The 24,096-nt window shown below is 43.4% G+C and overlaps 1 protein-coding gene across 6 annotated transcripts in view; it reads right to left on the reverse strand.

Annotated features, from left to right (window-relative positions):
- fbln2 (fibulin 2) overlaps positions 1 to 24,096 on the reverse strand; it is a 324,320-nt gene that overhangs the window by 36,498 nt on the left and 263,726 nt on the right. For all 6 annotated transcript variants that reach the window (XM_069939794.1, XM_069939792.1, XM_069939796.1 and 3 more), the window contains 4 exons: positions 23,448 to 23,549; positions 22,552 to 22,689; positions 4,748 to 4,882; positions 1,808 to 1,945 (listed from right to left, as the gene is read on the reverse strand). In XM_069939794.1, coding sequence (XP_069795895.1) covers positions 1,808 to 1,945; positions 4,748 to 4,882; positions 22,552 to 22,689; positions 23,448 to 23,549 — 513 coding nt within the window. The remainder of the gene's footprint in view (positions 1 to 1,807; positions 1,946 to 4,747; positions 4,883 to 22,551; positions 22,690 to 23,447; positions 23,550 to 24,096) is intronic.

The following is a 24,096-nucleotide window of genomic DNA, read 5'->3' on the forward strand; positions in this document are numbered from 1 at the left end:
CTTTACTCCTCTATTATGATTTTTTTAAAATTAAGCATTTTATTTTAGTTTCAGCTCTTTGAGTTTCAGGTAGCTAATCAATGTGCCCAAGAGGCAACCAACATTCACAATCAGTATTATGCTCAAGGCAGGATGATGCAATACAAGAGGTCATGGCTTAAAACCCCTGGTTAGGAGAGGAAATACCTGGCAAGCCAACACTTGGGTCTTGTGCAAGGATCTGCCAGATTCTATTGTGTATAACATCCAAGCCATTGTGCTCAATAAAACAACCTTTGTCCACTCAACTCCAAGACCTTTACTCCAGCATGGGTACTCTTCTGTTCATTGCCAATATAATGTTCAACCCTGGCATAAGGTGGTGCACTTAAATGTTGTGTCGCACGATAGATCTCCTCGGCTCACTGACAATTAATTATTTTTGGAAATGTGTAATAGAATGGACCTCTTTTATGTGTTACTATTGTAATTTGAATATGGACAAAATGTGTCCATAGGGTCTGCCCGCCATTTATTGTGAGGGCATGCAGCTTCTATCAATCATGTGAATCTTTGATGATGGTTAGAACAATCGCAGCATGAATTAAATCTATTGTCACGACATAAGGTAACATCACCTGTTGGCATGCAACGAATGACAATTATTCATCTCAATCTATTTCTTTCTCCACAAATGCTGAGAGAAAGTCATTATGCAGAAAGTGCCTGGAAAAGCCATCAAAGCTCTCGGATCTCTAGTTTATTCTGCAAAGTTCGCTTAAATTGATACTTCAACTGATCAACAGTTGATTTCCATATCATGGCCTCGAGAATGGCCTGATATTAAACCAGCCAAGCAATGGAAATCAAAAGGCAGAACAGAGCTTCAAAGCTGCAGCATTCTCTAGTTCTTCAACTACCAAACCAAATCCGCGATCCTTCCCTCTCAATTAACACGTGCAAATATTATTTGCTTCCACAGAATGGGCCCACAGTTGTGAAATGAAAATAAGCTGAACAATGCTCATAAATTTACTAGACGTTGACAAACTCAGCGGAGTTCCTTTCATTTATGTCACTAATATTATTTCCCATCTGTTAAGGGAATTTGTTTTAAACATTAATATTTTTTTTTCTCTGAAATTAATTCACACACTACATGGCAAACATGAAACAAATAATGTGAATTAAAAGGAATCATCTACCCAAATGTAGCATCAAAATCATCCATCTATTGTTAAAAATCATCTATAAAAGCTTTTACTTATTCCTATAATAAGTCACAAATGTAACGGTGAAGAAGACAGTCAAGTTATCATTTCTGCAGTTTAATAGCACTGGGAGTTTGTTTCCCAACCATAATGCATGCACTTTAAGAGAAAATGATTAAAATGTGATGTCCTGGATAGTCCAATAGTTAAATCTGCACGTGAGGAGAATATCTACTTGCAACCTTTCGATCCAAAACACTGAGGTTCAACTCAGATTAGACTTAAAATGTTAAGTGTTAATATTCTGCAAAAAAGGAACTGCAAAGTGAAGCTAAAAATATGAAATGTAAATGAGTGCTATGAAATCATGGAATTGGCATCCCTCCAAAGTCCTGCTTCAGTGTTAGTTCCCAATTCAATTTTTAAGAAGGCAAAGCTTCAGAAATTGCACATGAGGGGTTAACAGAGCAGAGCTTCATCTCCGGGAATTAAGCTTACAAAGCTACAGTATTTAGATGTTCAGGCCCCAATATATTAAACAAGATTAAGTTTTTTTTAATTAATTTTGTTCCTTCGCAATATTCTTTTTAAAAGCTGATATTCAGAATGTCAATTACCCTGGCAGTTGCCTTGTGAGTTCTGCAGAAATCCCTCAGAGCAAAGCACTTTTGGAAGACAACGGAATGACCCTGGAGTGTTCTGACATTCATAATTTACTGCACAATTGTGATTGCCCTGTTCGCATTCATTGATATCTGAAAATGGGGGAAAAAAAAGAGCGCGTCAGCATCTCCTGCCCTGCACCATGCTGATCACGAAGAGCAGCGCCACATTATCTTGTTCATCAGGCGGAGGGATACAAGCTGGAGGGTTACTCCAGCCTCTCGGAGAATGTCCTTCCTCTGACACACAATCACGAAAAGTAGCACAGAAGCAAATTTTTTTTAAGCAAAAGCCATATGTTACAATGGATTTTTACAGGTGAAAGTTCTCTGAGTTCATTTCTTCTCTTGAATATTAATAATCAGTATTAGTTCATTGATATTTTCTGTGCTGTACATTTCTGCAAGGAGCATATATAGGGAACAATACAGCAAATTGGCCACTTAACTGGCAACATATTTAGTAATGGTTTATTTTGTGAGAAGACTTTCCTCGTGGTCTTTTTCTACCATGGTTATCAACTGTGAAGGGCATCCAACCACAAGGAGGAGTAAGTAACCCACTTTGAAAGTAAATGTGGCTGCAGGACACTGCTGGAGTAACCACTGAAAGTGCAATTGGGATACTGATTTAAATAAAATCATTAAATGTGTTTCAAGCTGATTATGCAGTGTGGAATGTAAGTGACCAAATTAGGGAATTTAATATACTGCAACAGCTTCATTCCTGTACAATATATTTGTGGGTTTATGGCATACAAGAAAATGTTTCTGTGTGATCTAGGTTAAAAGTATTACATATAGTTACATTTTATTTTTACTGTCAACTTCAATAATGTTAAGCTGCCCACTATTACGTCAGTCCTTGGTTGCCATAGAGACAAACCCTGGAAATTAACCAAACTTTGTTATCATGTGTGAAAAATGTTCACTTCCCCTGCGGAGCAGAAATGAAGCAGTAAGCAGTTAAAAACTAGGCAGTACCATTCCCGACAGTTCATGGTTTTATCACCACTGATAAACCCATCAGTTGACAATGCCCCACTGGAATTCTGCTTGGATCCTGCACAGGGAAGCTTCTTCTGTCAGGCTGATGCAGGCTATAAGGGCTTGACAAACACTAATATTCAAGCTAATTGTTGGCCAGAGGAGAAAGAAGACTTTCAGAGAAGCAGAGAAATTATTTCTGCAGCCTAGAGCCATGCCTCCTCTAGAAGAATTGGCCTCTTGTCATCACAAACATATTTTCCACAATTAATGGGAGGTTCTTAACCTGAAACGTTAACTGCGTTCCTCCCCTCCACAGATGCTGTATGATGTGTTGAATATCTCTAACCTTTTCCATTTTTATTTCACATTTTCATGGTGCTCCGTATGATTTCAGGACACAGAGAGTATCTTGCAAGTTGTAGCACGTCAAATGACTCAAAGACTTGTTCACTCAAACCAAGGCTTTTATTAGCAAATGACTGGAGCGTAGTACATTGAGGTCCACCAGTCCAGACTGACCTGGGTCTGGTTGGGAGCAGCCCTTTATGACCTGCCAGTAGACGTGGCTACAGCTCTCAGCCAATCACTATTACCATATGTAAATATATACATATATATACATTGGTGATAGTATCCTGTACTATCGCACAAGTATTCTTTTTGACAAGTTTTATCAAGATTCCACCACTTAACTGATTTGTTGACTATGGCAGAAATTTTAAGGGTTGAATTTCCTTTTTGTGGAGAGGATGCGCTGAGAACATTATTGGGGAAAAATATCAATATTATAAGTGAAAAAAACATCAAAACTAAACAAAATATCACCTTGATGAAGGGTCAAGCCCGAAACATTGGTTATGTGTCTTTATCTTTGCTATTTTAAGTATACTGTCTGACCTGCTGAGTTTCTCCAGCATTGTGTTTTTACTTTAATCACGGTGCCTGCAGACTTCTGTGTTTTACTAATGTTATAAGCGATCTGAGGTGGATGAGCTGGCATGGGGCAGGTTCTGAAGATGCAACTAAGTTGTTCTGACAACCAAGAGATTTGAGCTGTGCTCAGTACTTCCAGCCTTTGCTCAATGTCGTTGGGAAAGCATGGACAATTATGCTGGTGAGGGGCTTGCGGGTATCATGAGCTTGGCGCTTGGGTAGAAAAGATTTGCTTATTTTCTGCTTTGATCTGCAATTGTTGAAGTAGGGTGTTCAAGGTCTCTCCTCTTCCTGTTATGTTCCAATCACAGCTAAAATACTCGGTTGTGGAACTTTGTTTTTATCTGTTTGTTTTGGAATTGATAAGTTCCCGTCTCAGAATGGTCCTGCTGTTGAAATTGATGCAAATGGAGATTCACCAGGATGGCATCTCATTTTCAATTATGACCATTGTTGTTCCCTTTATGTTTCTCTGCATCAAAAAAACAGAAATTGGTTTGATGACAACACAGGAATAATGGGATTTTGTCAGGAGGTTACAGGTTGTGGTGAAAAGCACAGCTTTGAGCTGCTTGATTTGAAGCAGCAGGAGACTGCTCCATTAAAAGAGAGGACGTGTTCTGCTTGAGACTATAGGGGCTGCCCCAACCAGTGCTGGCACAGATGGACATTGGCGGCTGCCATCCAGCAGCTGTGGTTTTGGTCCGCTCAGTCAAGTTACTCTTGGTGATGGCTTCAGTGCTTCCTCCTAATAGAACCACGGTCAATGTGGCCATAAGATAATAATTCAGTTTTGAGTTATTGCCTAATAGGATTCACCTTGAATTTTTAAAAACTATTTATTTTAGGCCTCAGGATTAATAATTCAATCACGCAGCTAACCTGCACAGGAAATATGTACTCAGACAGAACGTGCAAAGTTACTAGATCAAGAAAATTATGTTATCAATGTACTTCAGATATATTTCAAACCTTGACAGTAATCATCCATTTTTTCAAAGCCTGGACCACAAGTAATCATCTTCTGACATACAAAGGAGCCAACTGTGTTCACGCATTTTTCTCCACGCTTGCATGCCTGGGAGATCGTTAGACACTCATTTATATCTGCAAGAAAATATTATAATAGATGAATGAAACACTGCTAAGAATAAACAGGAAATTTGCCAAACAAAAGTATCTACTGATTTATTAAAATTAGGGGTAAAATAGCAAAATACCAAATCCACTTGGGTAAAAAGGCTGCAACTTTCATGTGAATCAGAATCTAATCCAAAAGACAGCAACTCTGTTTCTCTCCTCATAGGCGCTACCAGACTTGCCGAGAATTTCCAGAATTATTAAAGAATATAAAATGGAATCACAGCGTGAGAAAACTGGGAAACAGATGGTCATTGAATTTCCTGAAATCCTCGCTAATGATATTAGCATATGTCTTATCAAACCACATCCCTGAAACTTTACTGAAATTTAATTGTGCAGCATAATAATCCTGCTGAGTGTTGAATTCTTTCAGCATTTGCAAGTTTGTTAACCACCAAAGATGACTATTACAAGCTAACCATGATCTTCTGGATGAACTCGGCAGCATCTGTGGGAGAGAAAAATGGTCACCCTTTCGAGTCAAAGCGCTTCATCAGGACCGGTTAAATGTCATAGTGAAGCTAGTGTAAAGAGAACAGGGTGGGAGGGTGACTCAGGGGCCCGACATGAGATTAAGGAGTTAGAGGTTGGATGGTGAGGGGGAGAGGAGAGAGTGGAAGAATCTAGTGGGGGTGGAAAGGGACGGAACAATACGGGGGTGGGGGGTGAGAATTCTTTTTCTCCCACTGATAAAACCTATTAGACTGAACTGGACATTTAACTGTTTTGAACCTCAGCTTTAAATAAGAAATATTCTTGAGCAATAAATTGGGGGTTAATGTGTTGCAGCTTCAGCTGACAAGCACTCGACAAACTATTTCCGAGTGCTGTGCATTATCTAATGCAGTGGTTCTCAACCTTTTTCTTTCCACTCACATCCCATTTTAAGTATTCCCTATGCCATAGGTGCTCTGTGATTAGTAAGGGATTGCTTAAGGTGGGATGTGGGTGGAAAGAAAAAGTTTGAAAGCCACTGTTTTAATCGTCCCTAATTGACTCGTTATGTTAACGGTTTCATAACTCCAAAGGAAATGGACCAATTACATTTTTTCTCAATCAAAATATTTCAGTAACAATTGGGTCTAGAGCAGTGATTCTCAACCTTCCTTTCCCACTCAGATCCTACCTTAGGCAATCCCTTAATAATCACAGAGCACTGATAGCATAGGGATTACTTAAAGTGTTACGTGAGTGGAAAGAAAAAGGTTGAGAACCACTGATTTAATGTATGAGAAGAAATAAACTCTACAGTTGGGGGGGTGGGGGGGGGGAAGAAGTCAAAATTCATTTATCTATTGACTCTGAAACATTTTCTTCACAGTGTCAAACTTTGTGCTCAGTAGTAAAGCAGTGAACTGTTGGAAAGACCTTAGCTGAACAGGCAGTATCCCCAGAGGACTGACGCATCTAACATTATTTCTACTTCTCTTTCCACAGAGGTTGCATGAGTTACTGTGTCTTTCCAATATTTCCTGAATTTTTTTTATTTCAGATTCCCAGCTTGAGCAGGTTTTTGTATTTCAGGTCCTACGTGGCAAACTCAATTTCTCCCTTTATCTAAATGATGAGCATCCTCCATTTAAACAATACCGTTCCAAATCCAAGATGCAATAGAGAAAATATATCGGGGTTGCGGTGAACAGCACTGGAAAGTGAGTTCTGAACATGCAACCAGTTGGTGCTTTAGGTCCACACAATGTGTAGTGATAGAGAGGAGCTTCAGGGAGACAGCCAACCCCAAATATCAGGAGGCAGGTTGTGGGTTACTGCTAGGAGAGGGAAGGGGAATAGGCAGACAATGCAGAGTACCCCTGTGGCTGTTCCCCTCAACAATATGTATACTGCTTTGGATACTGTTGGTGGGGTGGGGGGGGGGGAATGATCTACCAAGGTCAGATGCTGGCCCCTCTGCTCAGAAGGGAGAGCTATGGTGATTGGGCTCATTAGTTAAGCAAGTGGATAGGAGGTTCTATGAGCTTAATCAAGGCTCCATGATTGTACGTTGCCTTCCAGGTGTCAGGGTCAGGGATGTCTCTGATCAAGTTCACAGCATTCTGAAGGGGGAGAGTGAGCAGCCAGATGTCGTGGTCCATGTGGGGACCAATGACATAGATAGGTATAGTGATGAAGTCCTGAAGGGGGAGTATAGGGAGTTAGGAAAGAAGGGTGGTAATCTTGGGATTGCTTCTGGTACCAAGTGCCAGAAAGAGTAGGAGCAGGAAGTTGTAGCAAATGAATGCGTGGCTGAAGAGTTGGTGCAGGGGACAGGGATTCAGATTTTTGGATCTTTGGGATCTCTTCTGGGAAAGGTCTGGCCTGTACAAAAAGGACGGGCTGCACCTGAACTGGAAAGGAACCAATATCCTGGTGGGCAGGTTTGCTGGAGCTGTTGGGGACGGTTTAAACTATTTTGGCAGGAGGGTGGGAACCAGAATATGAATGCAGAAGGTCAAAAGCATAATGCTATCTGTTCTGAGTTTGTGAGGAAGGAATGGGCATAAATGTAGCCAGTTAGAGGGGTTGAAATGTGTCTATTTCAACAGTAGTCAATTAACAAGAGTATGGATCAGTACGTGGAACTACAATGTTGTGGTCGTTACTGAAACTTGGCTGGAGGAAGGGCAAGAGTGGTTGGTGCAGGTACCGGAGTTTAGGTGTTTTAAAATGAATAGGATGGGAGGTAAGGTGGGAACGGGCAGAGAGAAGTAGCAATAGTGGTCAGGGACAATATCACGGCCATAGAAAGGGAGAACGCTGCAGAGGGAGTGTTTACTGTGATGGTGAGGGTATAAGTCAGAAATAGGAAGGGGGCAATAACTGTACTAAGGTTCCCAAATAGCCCTCAGGACACCGAGGAGCAGATAAGATGGTGGAATGGTGCAGGAAATACACGGTTGTCGTTATGAGTGATTTCAACTTCCCTAATATTGACTGGCACCTACTGACTGCAAGAGGGATAGATGGGGCTGAATTTGTCAAGTGAGTTCAAGAAGGATTCCTGATGCAGTGTATGCACTGGTTGACGAGAGGAGAGGCCATACTGGATCTAATTCTGGGAAATGAACCTGGTCAGGTGTCGGACCTCTCAACAAGGAAGCATTTCGATGAGAGTGACCACAACTCCCTAAGCTATGGATAAAATTTTTAAAAAACATATAAAATGGAAAGTGTTTAATTGGGGATGAACTAATTATGAAGGGATGAGGCATGAACTGGCGAGAGAAAATTTGAAAAAGATGTTCTTGTGTAAAAGCACAGAAGTAATGTGGAAGGAAGTTTAGGGAGCACTTGTGCTGGGTTCAGGATTGGTTGGTCCCACTGGGACAGGGAAAAGTTGTTAGGAAAAAGGAACTGTGGTTGACGAAGCAGGTGAGGCATCTATTCAAGAGGAAGAAGGAAGTGTACATTGGATACAGGAAACAGGAAGGGCTCATGAGAAATGTATGGCAGCCATGAAGGAGCTTAAGAAAGGACTTAGGAGTGATTAAAGGGGGCATGAGAAGGCCTTGGCATATAGCATTAAGGAGAACCCCATGGTATTCTACACCTCTGTGAAGAACAGAAAGGTGATGAGAATGAAGGTGGGGCCACTAAAGAATAAAAGAAACAACTTGTGCCTGGAAACATAGAAGGTTGGGGAGATCCTAAATGAATACTTTGTTGGAAAGAACTTGAATCAGGATGAGATCAAAATAGAACAGGCTTGTGTTCTGGACAATGTGGAGATGAAGGAAGAGGAAATGTTGGATCTTCTTAAAAACCTCAAGATTGATAGATGTCCAAGAGAGGCCGTGATATACTGCAGGCTGACATTGGAAGAGAGGGAAGAGATAGCTAGAGATTGGCTATGGTCTTTGAGTCCTTCTTGGCCATAGGGAAGATGCTGGAGGATTGGAGAATGGCAAATGTAGTCCCCTTGTTTAAAATAGGTCAGAGGAATTATAGACCGTTGAGTCTTACGCCAATGGTGTGCAAACTATTGGAGAAGATTCTGAAGGATAGGATCTATGAGCATTTGCTGAAGTGAGTCAGCATGGCTTTGTGAAGGGAAGATCATGCCTCACAAGTCTAATTGAGTTTTTTGAAGAGGTAACAAAAGAAATTGATGAAGGTAGGGCAGTCCTTGTGGTCTATATGGATTTTAGTAAGGCATTTGACAAGTCGCCCGTGAGAAACTCATCCAAAAGTCATGAGGCATGGGATCCATGGGGCTCTGGTTGTGTGGATAAAAAATGGGCTTGCAGGTGGAAAGCAGAGAGTAGTAGTGGAAGGAAAGTATTCGGCCTGGAGGGCAGTGACTGGAGGAGGACCCCTGATCTTTGTGATTTTTATAAATGACCTGGATGAAGAGGTGGAAGGATGGGTAAATAAGTTTGAAGTTGATATGAAGGTTGGAGGAGTTATGAATGGAACAGAAAGTTGCCAAAAGTTACTAGAGGATGCAAAGTTGGGCAGAAAAGTGGCAGATGGAGTTCAATCCAGCTAAGTGTGAGGTGATACATTTTGGAAGGACAAAGCAGAAGGCTGAGAAAAGTGTGAATGGTCAGTTACTTAAGAGTGTGGATGAACAGAGGGACTATGGGTCGAAATCCATACATTCCTCAAAGTCGCTGCACAGGTTGATAGGATAGTTAAAAAGGCTTAATGGATGCTGGACTTCATTAATATGGGATTGAGTTCAGGAGTAGAGAAACTCTACAAATCTCTGGTGAGACCACATTCAGAGTATTGTATTCAGTTTTAGCCCCCTCATTATAGGAAGGATGTGGAAGCTATGGAGAGGGTACAGAGGAGATTTACCAGGATGTTACTTTTATGCGGCAAGATTAGCAGAGCTGAAACTTTCCTTTTTGGAACGTAGAAGGACGAGAGGAGACTTGTTAGAGGTCTACAAGATCATGAGAGGCAGAGATAGGGTGGACAACCAGTGCCTGTTTCCCATGACAGGAATAGAAAACACCAGAGGACATGTGTACAAAGTGAAGGGAGGGAAGCTTAGGGGAGACACCAGGGGTAGGTTTTTTTTAATGCAGGGTGTGTGGGTGCCTGGAATGCCTTGCCAGGGGGTGGTAGTGGAGGCTGAAACATTAGGGGCATTTAAGGGACTCTTAGACTGGATGGGTCACGTCTCCAGAATGGAGGACCATCGCCTTCCCAAGATCGTATTATATGGCGAGCTCTCCACTGGCCACCGTGACAGAGGTGCACCAAAGAAAAGGTACAAGGACTGCCTAAAGAAATCTCTTGGTGCCTGCCACATTGACCACCGCCAGTGGGCTGATAACGCCTCAAACCGTGCATCTTGGCGCCTCACAGTTTGGCGGGCAGCAGCCTCCTTTGAAGAAGACCGCAGAGCCCACCTCACTGACAAAAGGCAAAGGAGGAAAAACCCAACACCCAACCCCAACCAACCAATTTTCCCTTGCAACCGCTGCAATCGTGTCTGCCTGTCCCGCATCGGACTGGTCAGCCACAAACGAGCCTGCAGCTGACGTGGACTTTTTACCCCCTCCATAAATCTTCGTCCGCGAAGCCAAGCCAAAGAAAGAAGACAGGCACATGGATGAAAGAAAAATAGAGGGTTATGGGATAGGGACTTTTTTTAAGGAATATATGAGTTGGCACAACATCGAGGGCCAAAGGGTCTGTACTGTGCTATAATGTTCCATGATGCCCTGCTATGCCTCACAAGTGCATATATTTCTGGGTGCATGCTCATGGAAACAATGCTTCAGCAGCTCTCATAACCAACATAGTAGATTCCATCAAAGGTAAGCTGAGATAGCTGAGGAAGGAATGCAATGTTTTTAAATGCATTTATTTCTGAATCTGAAGAATGCAGCAGACAGTGTGGACTCAGTCAGTAGCCATCTGGTATGAAAATCTCTTTGGGCTGTTTTTAGAGTGACTTCAAATCATACAATGATAATGAGCTTGGGAGCAGAATGGACTGCAAATTCAGGGTCATTTTAAAAAGAGAAAAGCAGAAAATGTTCTATGTTCATGAAAACATGTTTTCAAATGAGTCAAGCATCATACACATTTAATTCTTGTCCAATAATTTGTCAAATAAAGAAATGCTGGTGCCAGTTTTCCATTTGGCTGACATCAAATGTTTGGTTCGGAGAAGAACTTTCTGTTATGCCTTGCTTGTTTTTTTTTTAATGGCCTTGTGCTGTATTATTTAATAGAACCACTATGTTAACAAAAGGGGCACAAATTCTTCATTCTCCAGCTAAAACGACTGTGAAAGTGGGATTTGCATTGGAGCTTAACTCATCCTAGGAACAAGAAAATGTTTGTAGCTTGCCATTGTTGAACTGAACTGAGACGAATTTAGAATGCAAAGGCGCATGAATCCCTTCTCAGTTCCTTTCTGTAAATGATTTTGCAAGTCTGCTGCAATGTCAAGTTGATTAAAACCAGATGGGTGGCCAGAGTATGTCATTCCCGCGCCACTGAGGTTACAGCTATTCCTCCACATGAACTAGAACTCGGATAAACTCCTCGCTCTCGCAAATTAAGTTTATGCATTTCATTGAAACTAACTCTTAACATTTTCCTATTGTGTGTAAAACCCCACAACATAACGTTTCCACCACAATATGCAAACCCAAACCTTAAAATTGTCAAAAGCCACACACAGTGTTTGAATTCCATATTCAGGTTCATATTACATTGGATTCCTGTTTAGTAATGGGTGAAATAATTATTCTTTGGTCCTGGTTCTCTGTATGCCTGACATTTCTGAACACTCATCTGGTATTAATCAACCCTGAGTTATGGCAATATTAAAAATTCATTTTTGCACATGCACTCGTGAGAAATATTAATGAACATTACCTGTGTGCTTATTTCATTGGGTTAGCTATGCTGCAATTCAAGAACTACTATAGGAATGAATCAGTGTGGGTGGAGGCCAGAAACAGCAAGGGAGCAATAATTCTATTGGAGGTCGTCTATAGGCCCTCGAATCGATGTCAGGATATTGAGGAACAGATAAGTCGGCAGATTTTGGAAAGGGGCAAAGATAACAGGGCTGTTGTTATGGGAGACTTCAACTTCCCAAATATTGGCTGGCGCCACCTTACTGGAAGAGGGATCTAGTACTGGGTAATGAATTTGGTCAGGTGACAGACCTCCCAACAGGGGAGCATTTCGGCGACAGTGACCACAACTTTCGGACGTTTAGCGTATCTATGGACAAGGATGGGAGTAGAAAAAATGATAAAGTGTTTAATTGGCGAACGGCTAATTACAAAAGGATGAGGCGGGAATTAGGGGAGAGTAAATTGGGGACAGATGTTCTCAGGGAAAAACACCGAAGTAATGTGGAAGATTACTCTCCCCAGTTTTGTGGCTTTCTCTACATCAGAGAGACTGAGGGGAGAAAGTGAGATGGCTTCAAGGAGCACCTTCGATCTGTCCACTCAGAGACAGGGATCTCGAAGTGGGCAACCATTTCCCATACTCACATGTCTGCCCATGGCATCATTTACCATCCCACCAAGACCACCCATAAAATGGAGGAACAATGTTTGATTTTCTGTCTGGCCCTCTCCAACTGGATGACATTAACATCGACTTCTTCGGTTTCTGCTCACCTACTCTCCCTTCCCCCTCCTCCCTTCACTTTCCTTGTCTTCTTTCCCTCAGCTCTCCACCCCCTTCCCTCTCCATTCACAGAGCCATCCCTCCAACCCCCCACTTGCTACTCTGTACTCCCTCCCTTATCCACCTATTACCTCCTGCCTTTGGGGCCATGCTCCTCTCCCTAACTCTCCCCCTACTTGTTTGGGCACTTGCCGACATTTTTCCAGACCTTGATGAAAGGATCAAGCCCGAAACATTGGTTATGCATTTTTATCCTTGCTGTATAAAGATTAATTCAGAGAAGAAAAATGCGTGGTCTCATAATGATTTGTCAAACCACAGTGGTCCCCCCTTATCCATGGTCTCAGTTACTTGTGGTCAGCCGTGGTCTGAAACTGATCTGACTGCCCTGTTCTCTTCCCACAGCCCCGTGTCAGTCCCCACACTGATCCCACTGCTCTTCTCTCTCCCCACAGTCCCATGTTGGTCCCCACACTGATCTCACCGTCCCGGTCTCTCCCCACAGCTGCATGTCGCACCCCACACTGATCCCACCACCCCGCTCTCTCCTCACAGCCCTGAGTCGGTCTCCACACTAATCCCACAACTCTGCACTCTCCCCCCAACCCTGTGTCAGCCCCCACATTGAATACTACTCACAATAAAAAGTTTACAGGTACACTACAGTATCCCATACAGCTTTGCGAAGTACAGTATATAATATGGTGTTCGCAAAACATGGACATCACATAAAGCCCAATTTCACAGAAGGTATTGTGGACGTTAAGCAGTTCATATCCTACATAGGGTTTGGTACTATCTGCGGTTTCAGGAATCCGCTGAGGGTCTTGGAAAATATCTCCCGAGATTAAAGGGGGAACAACTGTATTAGATTAATTTTTGTGACAAGATTGACTGACAGTGCTAAGTTACAAGTTTTTATTTCTGAGGCAATCCATATTAATTAATGGGTCAAACAATTTTCAGTTGTTTAGCCAAAGCATTCATGGGAATGATTTTTTTAGAAAGTTTAAAATGTGTATTTTAGAAAGCAAAAGTGTGTGTGTGTGTGTGTGTGTGTGTGTGTGTGTGTGTGTGTGTGTGTGTGTGTGTGTGTGTGTGTGTGTGTGTGTGTACGTGCGTGGGTGTGTGTGTGTGAACGTGCGTGGGAGTGTGTGTGTGTAGGTGCGTGGGAGTGTGAGGGAGTGCATGTGTGGGAGTGTGTGGTTGTATGTGAGTGCGTGGGAGTGTGTGTTTGTATGTGTGTGCATAGGAGTGTGTGTGTATGTATACATGCGTGGGAGTGTGTGTGTGGGTGTGTGTATTTGTGGGAGTGTGTGGTTGTATGTGTGTGTGCGTGGGAGTGTGTGTGTGTGTGTGTGTGTGTGTGAGAGTGTGTTTGTATGTGTGTACATGCGTGGGAGTGTGTGGGAGTGTGTGTGTGTGTGAGAGTGTGTGGGAGTCTGTGTGTGTGTATGTGGGAGTGTGTGGTTGTATGTGTGTGCATGGGAGTGTGTGGGGAGTGTGTGGTTGTATGTATGTGCGTGGGAGTGTGTGTGTGTGTGAGGGAGTGTGTGTGTGGGAGTGAGTGTGTGTGAGAGTGTGTTTGTATGTGTGTACATGCGTGGGAGTATGTGGGAGTGTGTGTGTGTGAGAGTGTGTGGGAGTCTGTGTGTGTGTATGTGGGAGTGTGTGGTTGTATGTGTATGCATGGGAGTGTGTGGGGAATGTGTGGTTGTATGTATGTGCGTGGGAGTGTGTGCGTGTGTGAGGGAGTGTGTGTGTGGGAGTGAGTGTGTGTGAGAGTGTGTGTGGGAATCTGTGCGTGTATGTGTGTGTACGTGAGTGGGAGTGTGTGTGTGAGTATGTGCGAGTGTGTGGTTGTATGAGTGTGCATGTGTGGGATTGTGTGTGTGTGTACGTGTGTGGGAGTGTGTGGTTGTATGTGTGTGCATGGGAGTGTGAGGGAGTGTGTGTATGTGTGTGTGTGTGGGAATGTGTGGTTGTATGTGTGTGTGTGTGGGAGTGTGTGTGTGTACATGCGTGGGAGTGTGTGTGTGTGGGAGTGTGTGGTTGTATGTGTGTGTGGGAGTGTGTGTGTGTGTGTGAGAGAGTGTGTGTGTTTGTATGTATGTGCGTGGGAGTGTGTGTGTGTGTGTGTGTGTATGTGCTAGTGTGTGGTTGTATGTGTGTGCGTGTGTGTACGTGTGTGGGAGTGTGTGGTTGTATGTGTGTGCATGGGAGTGTGAGGGAGTGTGTGTGTGTGTGTGGGAGTGTGTGCTTGTATGTGTGTGTGTGGGAGTGTGTGTGTGGGAGTGTGTGGTTGTATGTGTGTGCATGGGAGTGTGAGGGAGTGTATGTGTGTGTGTGGGAGTGTGTGGTTGTATGTGTGTGCATGGGAGTGTGAGGGAGTGTGTGTGTGTGTGTGGGAGTGTGTGCTTGTATGTGTGTGTGTGGGAGTGTGTGTGTGGGAGTGTGTGTGTGTGAGAGAGAGTGTGTTTGTATGTATATGCGTGGGAGTGTGTGTGTGTGTGTGTGTGTGTGTGTGTGTGTGTGTGTGTGTGTGTGTGTGTGTGTGGTGGGGGGGAAGTTTTGGGGGATCAAGGATTACAGACATGCAAATTTTCAGATTGACTGAGACTCACTTGACCAATGCCTGAGCCTTACTCTACCAATGGACTGAGACTCACTCTACCAATGCTCGAGACTCACTCTACCAATGCCTGAGACTTACTTGACCAATGCCTGAGACTCACCAAACCAATGCCTGAGACTCACTCTACCAATGACGGAGGCTCACTCTACCAATGCCCGAGGCTCACTCTATCAATGCCTGAGACTCACTCTACCAATGCCCGAGGCACACTCTATCAATGCCTGAGACTCACTCTACCAATGCCTGACACTCACTCAATCAATGCCCAAGGTTCACTCTACCAATGCTGAGACTCATTCTACCAATGCCCGAAACTCACTCTACCAAAGCCCGAGACTCACTAAACCAATGCCCAATACTCACTCTACCAATGCCCGAGACTCACTAAACCAATGCCCGATACTCACTCTACCAATGCCCGAGACTCACTAAACCAATGCCCAATACTCACTCTACCAAAGCCCGAGACTCACTAAACCAATGCCCAATACTCACTCTACCAATGCCCGTGACTCACTAAACCAATGCCCGATACTCACTCTACCAATGCCCGAGGCTCACTCTATCAATGCCTGAGACTCACTCGACCAATGCCTGAGGCTCACTCTACCAATGACTGAGTTTCACTCGACCAATGCCCGAGGCTCACCCTACCAATGCCTGAGAATCACTCTACCAGTGCCTGAGGCTCACTCTATCAATGCCTGACTAATACACCAGCATTAGGAAAACAGCATTTAAAAGATAACTGACAGGGCAAAATGTGAAGCAATTTGAAAATAAACAGCATTGTAGTGTTTAATTGTATTAAGTTCACATTAATCAAGTAATTCTCGTAACAGTGTTATGCTATCTGCTGCACTAATGGTATAGCCGTCATAATTAATGCCCCACTCCTCCCCCATGTTCACAGGTAAAGCCTTACTTAATACAAATAAAGACTTTGAGTCGGCAGGGATAGGGAGGCACGTTGGGAGAGCAGCCTCAGTGCACTGCTCTCATCAGAGGGGTGCGGACCACACCGGGTGACATCTTTAGAGGAGGTGACGTCAAAATGACTGCCTAGAAAATTTTGTGCTGTGTTTCAGAAGAAATGTATTATTTGTTTATAAAAATATTCCTGTAGTTAGTTATAACAACTATTTGTTTTGTTACCTGTATCAGTATATATGCTAATTTAATTTTTGAAGCTTCAATAAGAGCTCCCCCGCCCCCCGATCAGAGCCGCCGCCTCTCCACATCCCCAGTTCAGCGATGACGCCTCTCCCCCGCTCAGTGCCACTGCTGCCACCCCTCACTCTCAGCACCGCTACCCTGAACTACAAGGAACATAAACCTGTTCTTCTATGCTCGGTACTCTCGGTCCATGTGGGTGGGACACCATACCAGGGGACACCAACCCCACTGACGCCACTGCCCCGGCGGTGAAGGCATCAGCCGGCTCTTCATCCTGGGTGGCGCCATTTCACTTCAACGCAACTTTATTGAAACTTTATTCAAACAGCTGCTGTGGGCAGGGGTATGACTGGAGGGCTCTGCCAGCTCAAAGTCTCAATGCTACTGCCATCTTCCCCTCCCTCTCCAGATCTTATCTGCACCCTGCCAGCTCCAACTCAAGTGCCCCAGTCAGGCACCTTACTCACACTGACAACCCTGCTCATCTCCATACAACTGTCCTGATCAGGCCGTTGGTTCACCTTCCTTGTCCCGACAACCCGACTCATCTCCACACAACTGTCCTGGTCAGGCCCTGGGTTCACCTTCCTCACACTGACAACCCGGCTCATCTCCACACAACTGTCCTGGACAGGCCCTGGGTTCACCTTCCTCGCCCCAACAACCCAGCTCATCTCCACACAACTGTCCTGGTCAGGCCCTGGGTTCACCTTCCTCACCCCGACAACCCAGCTCATCTCCACACAACTGTCCTGGTCAGGCCGTTGGTTCACCTTCCTCGTCCCGACAACTCGGCTCATCTCCACACAACTGTCCTGGTCAGGCCCTTGGTCCACCTTCCTCACACTGACAACCCGGTATTAAGATAATGTTTAATTCCCACCAAAAAAATGCTGGCCACCACCAATCACTAACATCTTCCCACTGAGGCCACACTCGTTCCAGGACCCCAAGGGTCCCGCTCTTGACCGAGAGCTTGAGGTCCCCACTGCCACCAGGAGCCAAGGTCCACTGCTGCCGGCACTGGGAGCCTAAGGTCCTCGGTCAGTTCGGCTCAGAAAAAATTTCAGACAAATGAGAGAGAGAGAGAGAGAGAGAGAGAGAGAGAGAGAGAGAGAGAATGGATAAAGAAATCTTTTTTTTCTTTATTTTTCTCTGTGATCCACAGTTTTATATTTGTAATCAAATAATTCAAATGATTAAAGGGCACATTCCAGATTTTATTAAAGGGTATTTGTGTACATTTTCATTGGACCATGTGGAAAAACAGCACTTTTTATACATCATTTCCTCATTTAAGGGCAACATAATATTTGGGACATAGCAATGGTTTGTCTATTAGTCATGTTTAGTACTTTGTCATGTGTCCTTTGGATGTGATGACTGCTTGGAGTCTGTGATTCATCGACATCACCAGGTGCTGAGTATCATCTCTGGTGATGCTCTGGCAGGCCTCTACTGCAGCCATCTTCAACTCCTGCTTGTTTCAGGGGCTTGTTCTCTTAAATTTTCCCTTCAGCAGATGGAAGGCACGTTCAATTGGATTTAGATCAGGTAACTAATTTGGCCATTCAAGGATTTTTCAGTTTTAAGCTTTGAAAAACTCCTTTGTTGTTGTTAAAGGGTGAAGCACCATCCAATGAGTTTGAAGCCATTTGCTTGAACTTGAGCAGATAAGATGTTTCTATGCACCTCAGAATTCATTTTGTTACTCCTGCCATCAGCAGATACATCATCAATAAAGATAAGTGCACCAGTACCTGTGGCAGCCATACATGCCCAGGCTGCAACACCCCCACCACCATGTTTCATAGACAAGGTGGTATGATTTGGATCTTGGGCAATTCCTTTATGCCTCCACACTTTGCTCTTGCCATCGCTCTGATACAGGTTAGTCTTGGTCTCTGCTGTCCACAAATCACTTTTCCAGAATTCTGCAGGCTCTTTTAAATACTTCTTAGCAAACTGTAATCTGGCCATCCTGTTTCTGTGGCTAACGAGTGGTTTGCAGTGTAGCCTCTGTATTTCTGTTCATGAAGTCTCCTGTGGGCCATAGTCATCGAAACATCCAAACGTGTCTCCTGAAGAGTGTTTCTGATCTGTCAGACAGGGGTTTGGGAATTTTACTTCATTATGATGAGCATTGTTCTGTCATCAGGAGTGGAGGTCCTTCTTCCTTGCCCTTCCAGTCCCTTTGCGACTCTTGAGCTCACCAGTACATTCTTTCTTCTTATTGATGTTCCAAACTATTGATTTTGGTAATCCTAAAGTTTGTCAGAATTTATTGTCATGAACAAGTCATAAACTTTGGTGTTTTGTGGCAACATCATAGAGCAAACATTCATATTATAACCATCTTATAACATTACTATAAAACGTAAAAATAATAGTGTATGAAAAGTAAGGAAGTGTCTTTGGTTCATTAATTATTCAGGAATCTGATAGCAGTGGGGAAGAAGCTATCCTTTAGGCTCTTGTACCTTTACCCGATGGTAGCAGAGTGAAAAGGCATGTCCTGGGTGGAGGGGTCTCTTAGAGGATAGAGGCTGCTTTTTTAAGATACTGCCTCATGTAGATGTCCTGAATGGAGTGAAGTCAAGTGCCTGTGATGTCTCAGGCTGAGTTAACAACCCTCAGAAGTTGATTCTTGTTCTGAGATTTGGCACCTCCATACTAGGCAGTGATGCAAGCAGCCAGAAGGCCAGAGAGTCTTCAGAAACATATTGAATCTCCTCAGACACCTCACAAAGTATGGCCTCTGGTGAGCCTTCTTTGCGATTGCTCCAGGACAGATCCTCGGAGATGTTGACACCCAGGAATTTGAAGTTCTTGACCCTCTCCACTATGAGCTCTCGATGAGGACTGGGTTGTGTTCCGATAACTCTCTCCTGAGGTCCACAATCATCTCCTTGGTTTTGCTGATGTTGAGCGAAAGATTGTTGTTGATGCACCATTCAACGAGCTGATCTATCTCCCTCCTGTACATTTCCTCATTGACATTTGTGATTCTGTCAACAACTGTGGTGTCATCGGCAAACATGTAGACGGCATTGGAATGGTGTCTGGCCACACAGTCATGGGTGTATAATATTAGTGGGCTAATATGCATCCTTGGGGCGCGCCTGTGTTGATGATCAGTGAGGAGGAGATGTTGCTTCCAATTCATACTGACTGTGGTCTTCTGATAAGAAGGTCAAGGATCTAGTTGCAGAGGAGGGTACAGAGGCCTAGAGTTTGTAGCTTCTTGACCAGCACTGAAGGAACAATAGTTTTGAAAGCTGAGTTGTGGTCAATGAAGAACAACCGCATGTGTAATGTCTCTTACTGTTTTGTTCACATTTTTCTAGAATAAGAGATTGCTGGGGCATCAGCAATGATCTTTGTATCCTTTCTGGCCATGGGAGGTTCTGCAGGATTGGAGAATGGGAAATGTAGTCTTGTAATCTTTGTTTACATGTTTTATGCTGGGTACAGTTTATTTTTGGCATAACCAATTAGTGGTAATTCTGCCGCACCCGCAGGTAAATGGAATCTTAGGTTGTATGTGATGCCATATATATACTCTCAAAATAAATCTGATAATCTAATAGTTTCTTTGATTTCATTGGCACAACTCTGGAAAAATGGCAACTACAGATTCAAAATGTGATCACAAGATTAGAAGCAAGCCTAGCTCTCTTATACCTGCACCAATGAAGCAATTAAACCAACCTGAGTAATCACAAACACCTGTGAACCCAAATGACCCAAACATTATGGTGCCCTGAAATGGGGGAACTATGTTTAAAAAGTGCTTTAATTTCTACAAGGTCAAACCAAAATGTGCACAAATAACCTTGAATAAAATCTGGAATGTGCACTTTAATCACATGTGAATTGTTTGATCACAAATTTAAAACTGTGGAGCACAGGGGCAAATAAAGGAAGAAAATGTCTTTGTCCCCAAACATTATGGAGGGCCATGTATGTGTATCTTTGGCTTGGCTTCGCGGACGAAGATTTATGGAGGGGGTAAAAAGTCCACGTCAGCTGCAGGCTCGTTTGTGGCTGACAAGTCCGATGCGGGACAGGCAGACACGGTTGCAGCGGTTGCAGGGGAAAATTGGTTAGTTGGGGTTGGGTGTTGGGTTTTTCCTCCTTTGCCTTTTGTCAGTGAGGTGGGCTCTGCAGTCTTCTTCAAAGGAGGTTGCTGCCCGCCAAACTGTGAGGCGCCAAGATGCACGGTTTGAGGCGTTATCAGTCCACTGGCGGTGGTCAATGTGGCAGGCACCAAGAGATTTCTTTAGGCAGTCCTTGTACCTTTTCTTTGGTGCACCTCTTGTCACGGTGGCCAGTGGAGAGCTCGCCATATAACACGATCTTGGGAAGGCGATGGTCCTCCATTCTGGAGACGTGACCCATCCTGCGCAGCTGAATCTTCAGCAGCGTGGACTTGATGCTGTCGACCTCTGCCATCTCGAGTACTTCGATGTTAGGGATGAAAGCGCTCCAATGGATGTTGAGGATGGAGCGGAGACAACGCTGGTGGAAGCGTTCTAGGAGCCGTAGGTGGTGCCGGTAGAGGACCCATGATTCGGAGTCGAACAGGAGTGTGGGTATGACAACGGCTCTGTATACGCTTATCTTTGTGAGGTTTTTCAGTTGGTTGTTTTTCCAGACTCTTTTGTGTAGTCTTCCAAAGGCGCTATTTGCCTTGGCGAGTCTGTTGTCTATCTCATTGTCGATCCTTGCATCTGATGAAATGGTGCAGCCGAGATAGGTAAACTGGTTGACCGTTTTGAGTTTTGTGTGCCCGATGGAGATGTGGGGGGGCTGGTAGTCATGGTGGGGAGCTGGCTGATGGAGGGCCTCAGTTTTCTTCAGGCTGACTTCCAGGCCAAACATTTTGGCAGTTTCCGCAAAGCAGGACAATATACAATTAATATATATACATACATGTACACACATATATACACACATACATACACACACACACACACACACACACACACACACACACACACACACACCTGGGGAAGACTTGTAAAGTATTCACAGTCAATAGAAGTTGATACTTCTGAAGTAGGTCTTATATTTGGGGTGATATATGGTAATACCAGGTTTCACAGGCCAGAAATGTCTAAGAATTTGCTTGTATATGTGAAGAGTTTATCAGAGTAAAACATTCATGATACTGGAATCAAAAATGGAATCAATATAAATCCTTTAGCTGGAATGAGGAGTGGAGGTCGCCAGTAAAAATATCAAGAAGTAACTCACAAGCATCGTACTTTAGAATATTAAACTATAATTACACTGAAGAAACTGCCTGGGAAGCTCAACACAGCATTCTAAATCGGCACAAGATGAGTCCAGCGGTGGACGGTGAGACTTCAGGATCATCATTAGCCATTGAACAGAGCTGAGGATAAATTTCTTTCTGCAGGCTTGTAAATCTTTGTGATAGGGGTTGTACATTTATGGCTGAAATGGTTGGTTAGTGGAAAGTGGGGGACTCAGAGGATGAAAGGATGAGGTGGGAAAGTGGAGCAGGGACAGGATCAGCTACAATGGGGGTGACTTGGGGAGGAGTATGAGTTACTGACCTGTCCTCTTATCATCTCTCATCTGAGCTACCAGTTAAAAAGGAGCAGGGCAGCATGGTTAGCAGAGAACGACGCTGTTACAGCGCCAGCAACCCGGGTTCAAAAACGCTGTTGTCTGTAAGGAGTTTGCACGTTCTCCCCGTGGTTTTTATGGGTTTCCCCCAAGTGTTCCAGTCTCCTCCTACCCTCCAAAACATAAAGGGTTGGATGGGTGTAATTGGGCAGCCCATGTTCCAATGGCCAGAGATGTCTTCTACCGTACAGTAAATAATATTTTTCTTAAAATATGACATTTATAACATTTAAAAGGAGTGATCCAAGTACCAGAATGAGTAATTACATAACAATGTGAAGACATTTTAAATGTTTCACGTCCACAGAAGTTCTTCTCAATATGTTGCCCGTCATCATATTGTTGGGAGTCCTATCCATTAACACAATAATTTGTTGTCATTTCATGAGCAATAAAAGATTTGGACAACTCCTGCAGAAATTCCACACAGCTTGATCCGACGATACATCTGATTCAATGGGAAACAACAGCTCTCGACTTTCATCTGATAATTAAATGAGGAGCAGACAACATTTCAATGGACGAATGCACAAGAGGTTTCTGGTCTTACCGACACATTTGTTGTATGCATTCGGGACAAATCCATTCAGACAAGTTATTACAGGGTTACACTGGAATGATCCTTGTGTATTCACACATGAGTCTCCTCTTGAACAGTTGTGTGTGCCCAGGACACACTCATTCATATCTGTAGAGTAAATCATGGAGAGATGTTTATAAAAATCAATGATTACAAAGTAAACTGCATTTTCATATTGCAGTGAAGCCCTCTCGTATCCTGTTCTCATGGGCACTGGTAGATGTCTGGATAAGTGAGTGTTCCAGTTGCTTGAGGCTGCCAGTTGCGTGAATGGAGAACTAACGAGTTTTTTATCCATTTATTTTCCACGATTGTTTCGCCGGTTGCTTGAATTCCAGATAACAGGGATTTTACTGTAGTTTTTATGTATAATACATAATCTGCCTTTGGAACCTCCATGAGAAGCCCCAGCAGTTTGATATGCATCATGTGTGAACCGCATTCTACATTGCACAGTACATTCATGAACATTACTGCTTAGTGACCAAACATGAAAGGAGTTATTAAAGCAACAGCCCCTTGAATCTTGGAACAGATGACCTTTTGAGTGTCAATGGTGGGTATTTAAGCAAGCCTGAGCTGAAGCCTGTTCCATTACTTGAGTCCCTGTCATTCATAAATGACCCGCATACATGAAAAAGTTATGCAAGTGACATTAATTATTTGTTCCTCTTTGCAGTTATCTCATGGCACCATGGAAATGGAATGCAACTTACTTGATGTAAGTCACTAGGTCTTCATTAAAATAGCATCATGAAACATTGACATGCATTGCTCTCAAAGAACTTCAAGGTCAGTCGCTGTCATCAAACAAACTAAAATTATCATATTCTTTTACATTAAACAGACAGTAAACAAGCAGGTACCTTCACATGAGGTCTGATCTTCCATCAGACTATAACCAGAGAAACAGGAACAAATAATATCCCTTCCAGCTTGAGCACAAAAGTGCATGCACGGGTTTTCATCTGCAGAAAGAAGCTTCATTTTAACACAAAACCAAACACTCAAAACATCTAAAATAATCATTATTACGATTCCTCAAAGGTCAAATTTCTTCAGTTAGGATTGAACACATAAAAGTGCTGGAGAAACTCAGAGGTCCCTCAGTGTCCAGAGGAGGTAATATATATAAAACCAACTTTTTGGGCCTGAGCCTTTCATACCTTAACAAATATTTCAGGCACTTTCATGCATTTACTACAATCACAGCATCTGCAAATTTTCTTGTTTTACTCAGGAGTAATGTATTGTGACAATAATTATGTCTTACAGATGAATGACCTCGGATGAGGCACAACATGTGAGGATATAAATTAGTGTCTCAGAGCAAATCTAAGCCAAGATTTTAACTTATAGTGGGAGTTTGATGTAGGGATTCCACATTGGACATTAAAACTCATGTGAAGCTTTTGACAAGTAGCAAAGCCTTTCATAATGTCCCACGTGGGAGGTTAGTTCAGAAGGTTAAGACACTAGGTACCCATGGAGAGGTTGTAAACTGGATTGGAAATT

The sequence above is a fragment of the Narcine bancroftii genome, chromosome 5 (genome assembly GCF_036971445.1).
Source record: "Narcine bancroftii isolate sNarBan1 chromosome 5, sNarBan1.hap1, whole genome shotgun sequence".
NCBI classification, from domain to species: domain Eukaryota; kingdom Metazoa; phylum Chordata; class Chondrichthyes; order Torpediniformes; family Narcinidae; genus Narcine; species Narcine bancroftii.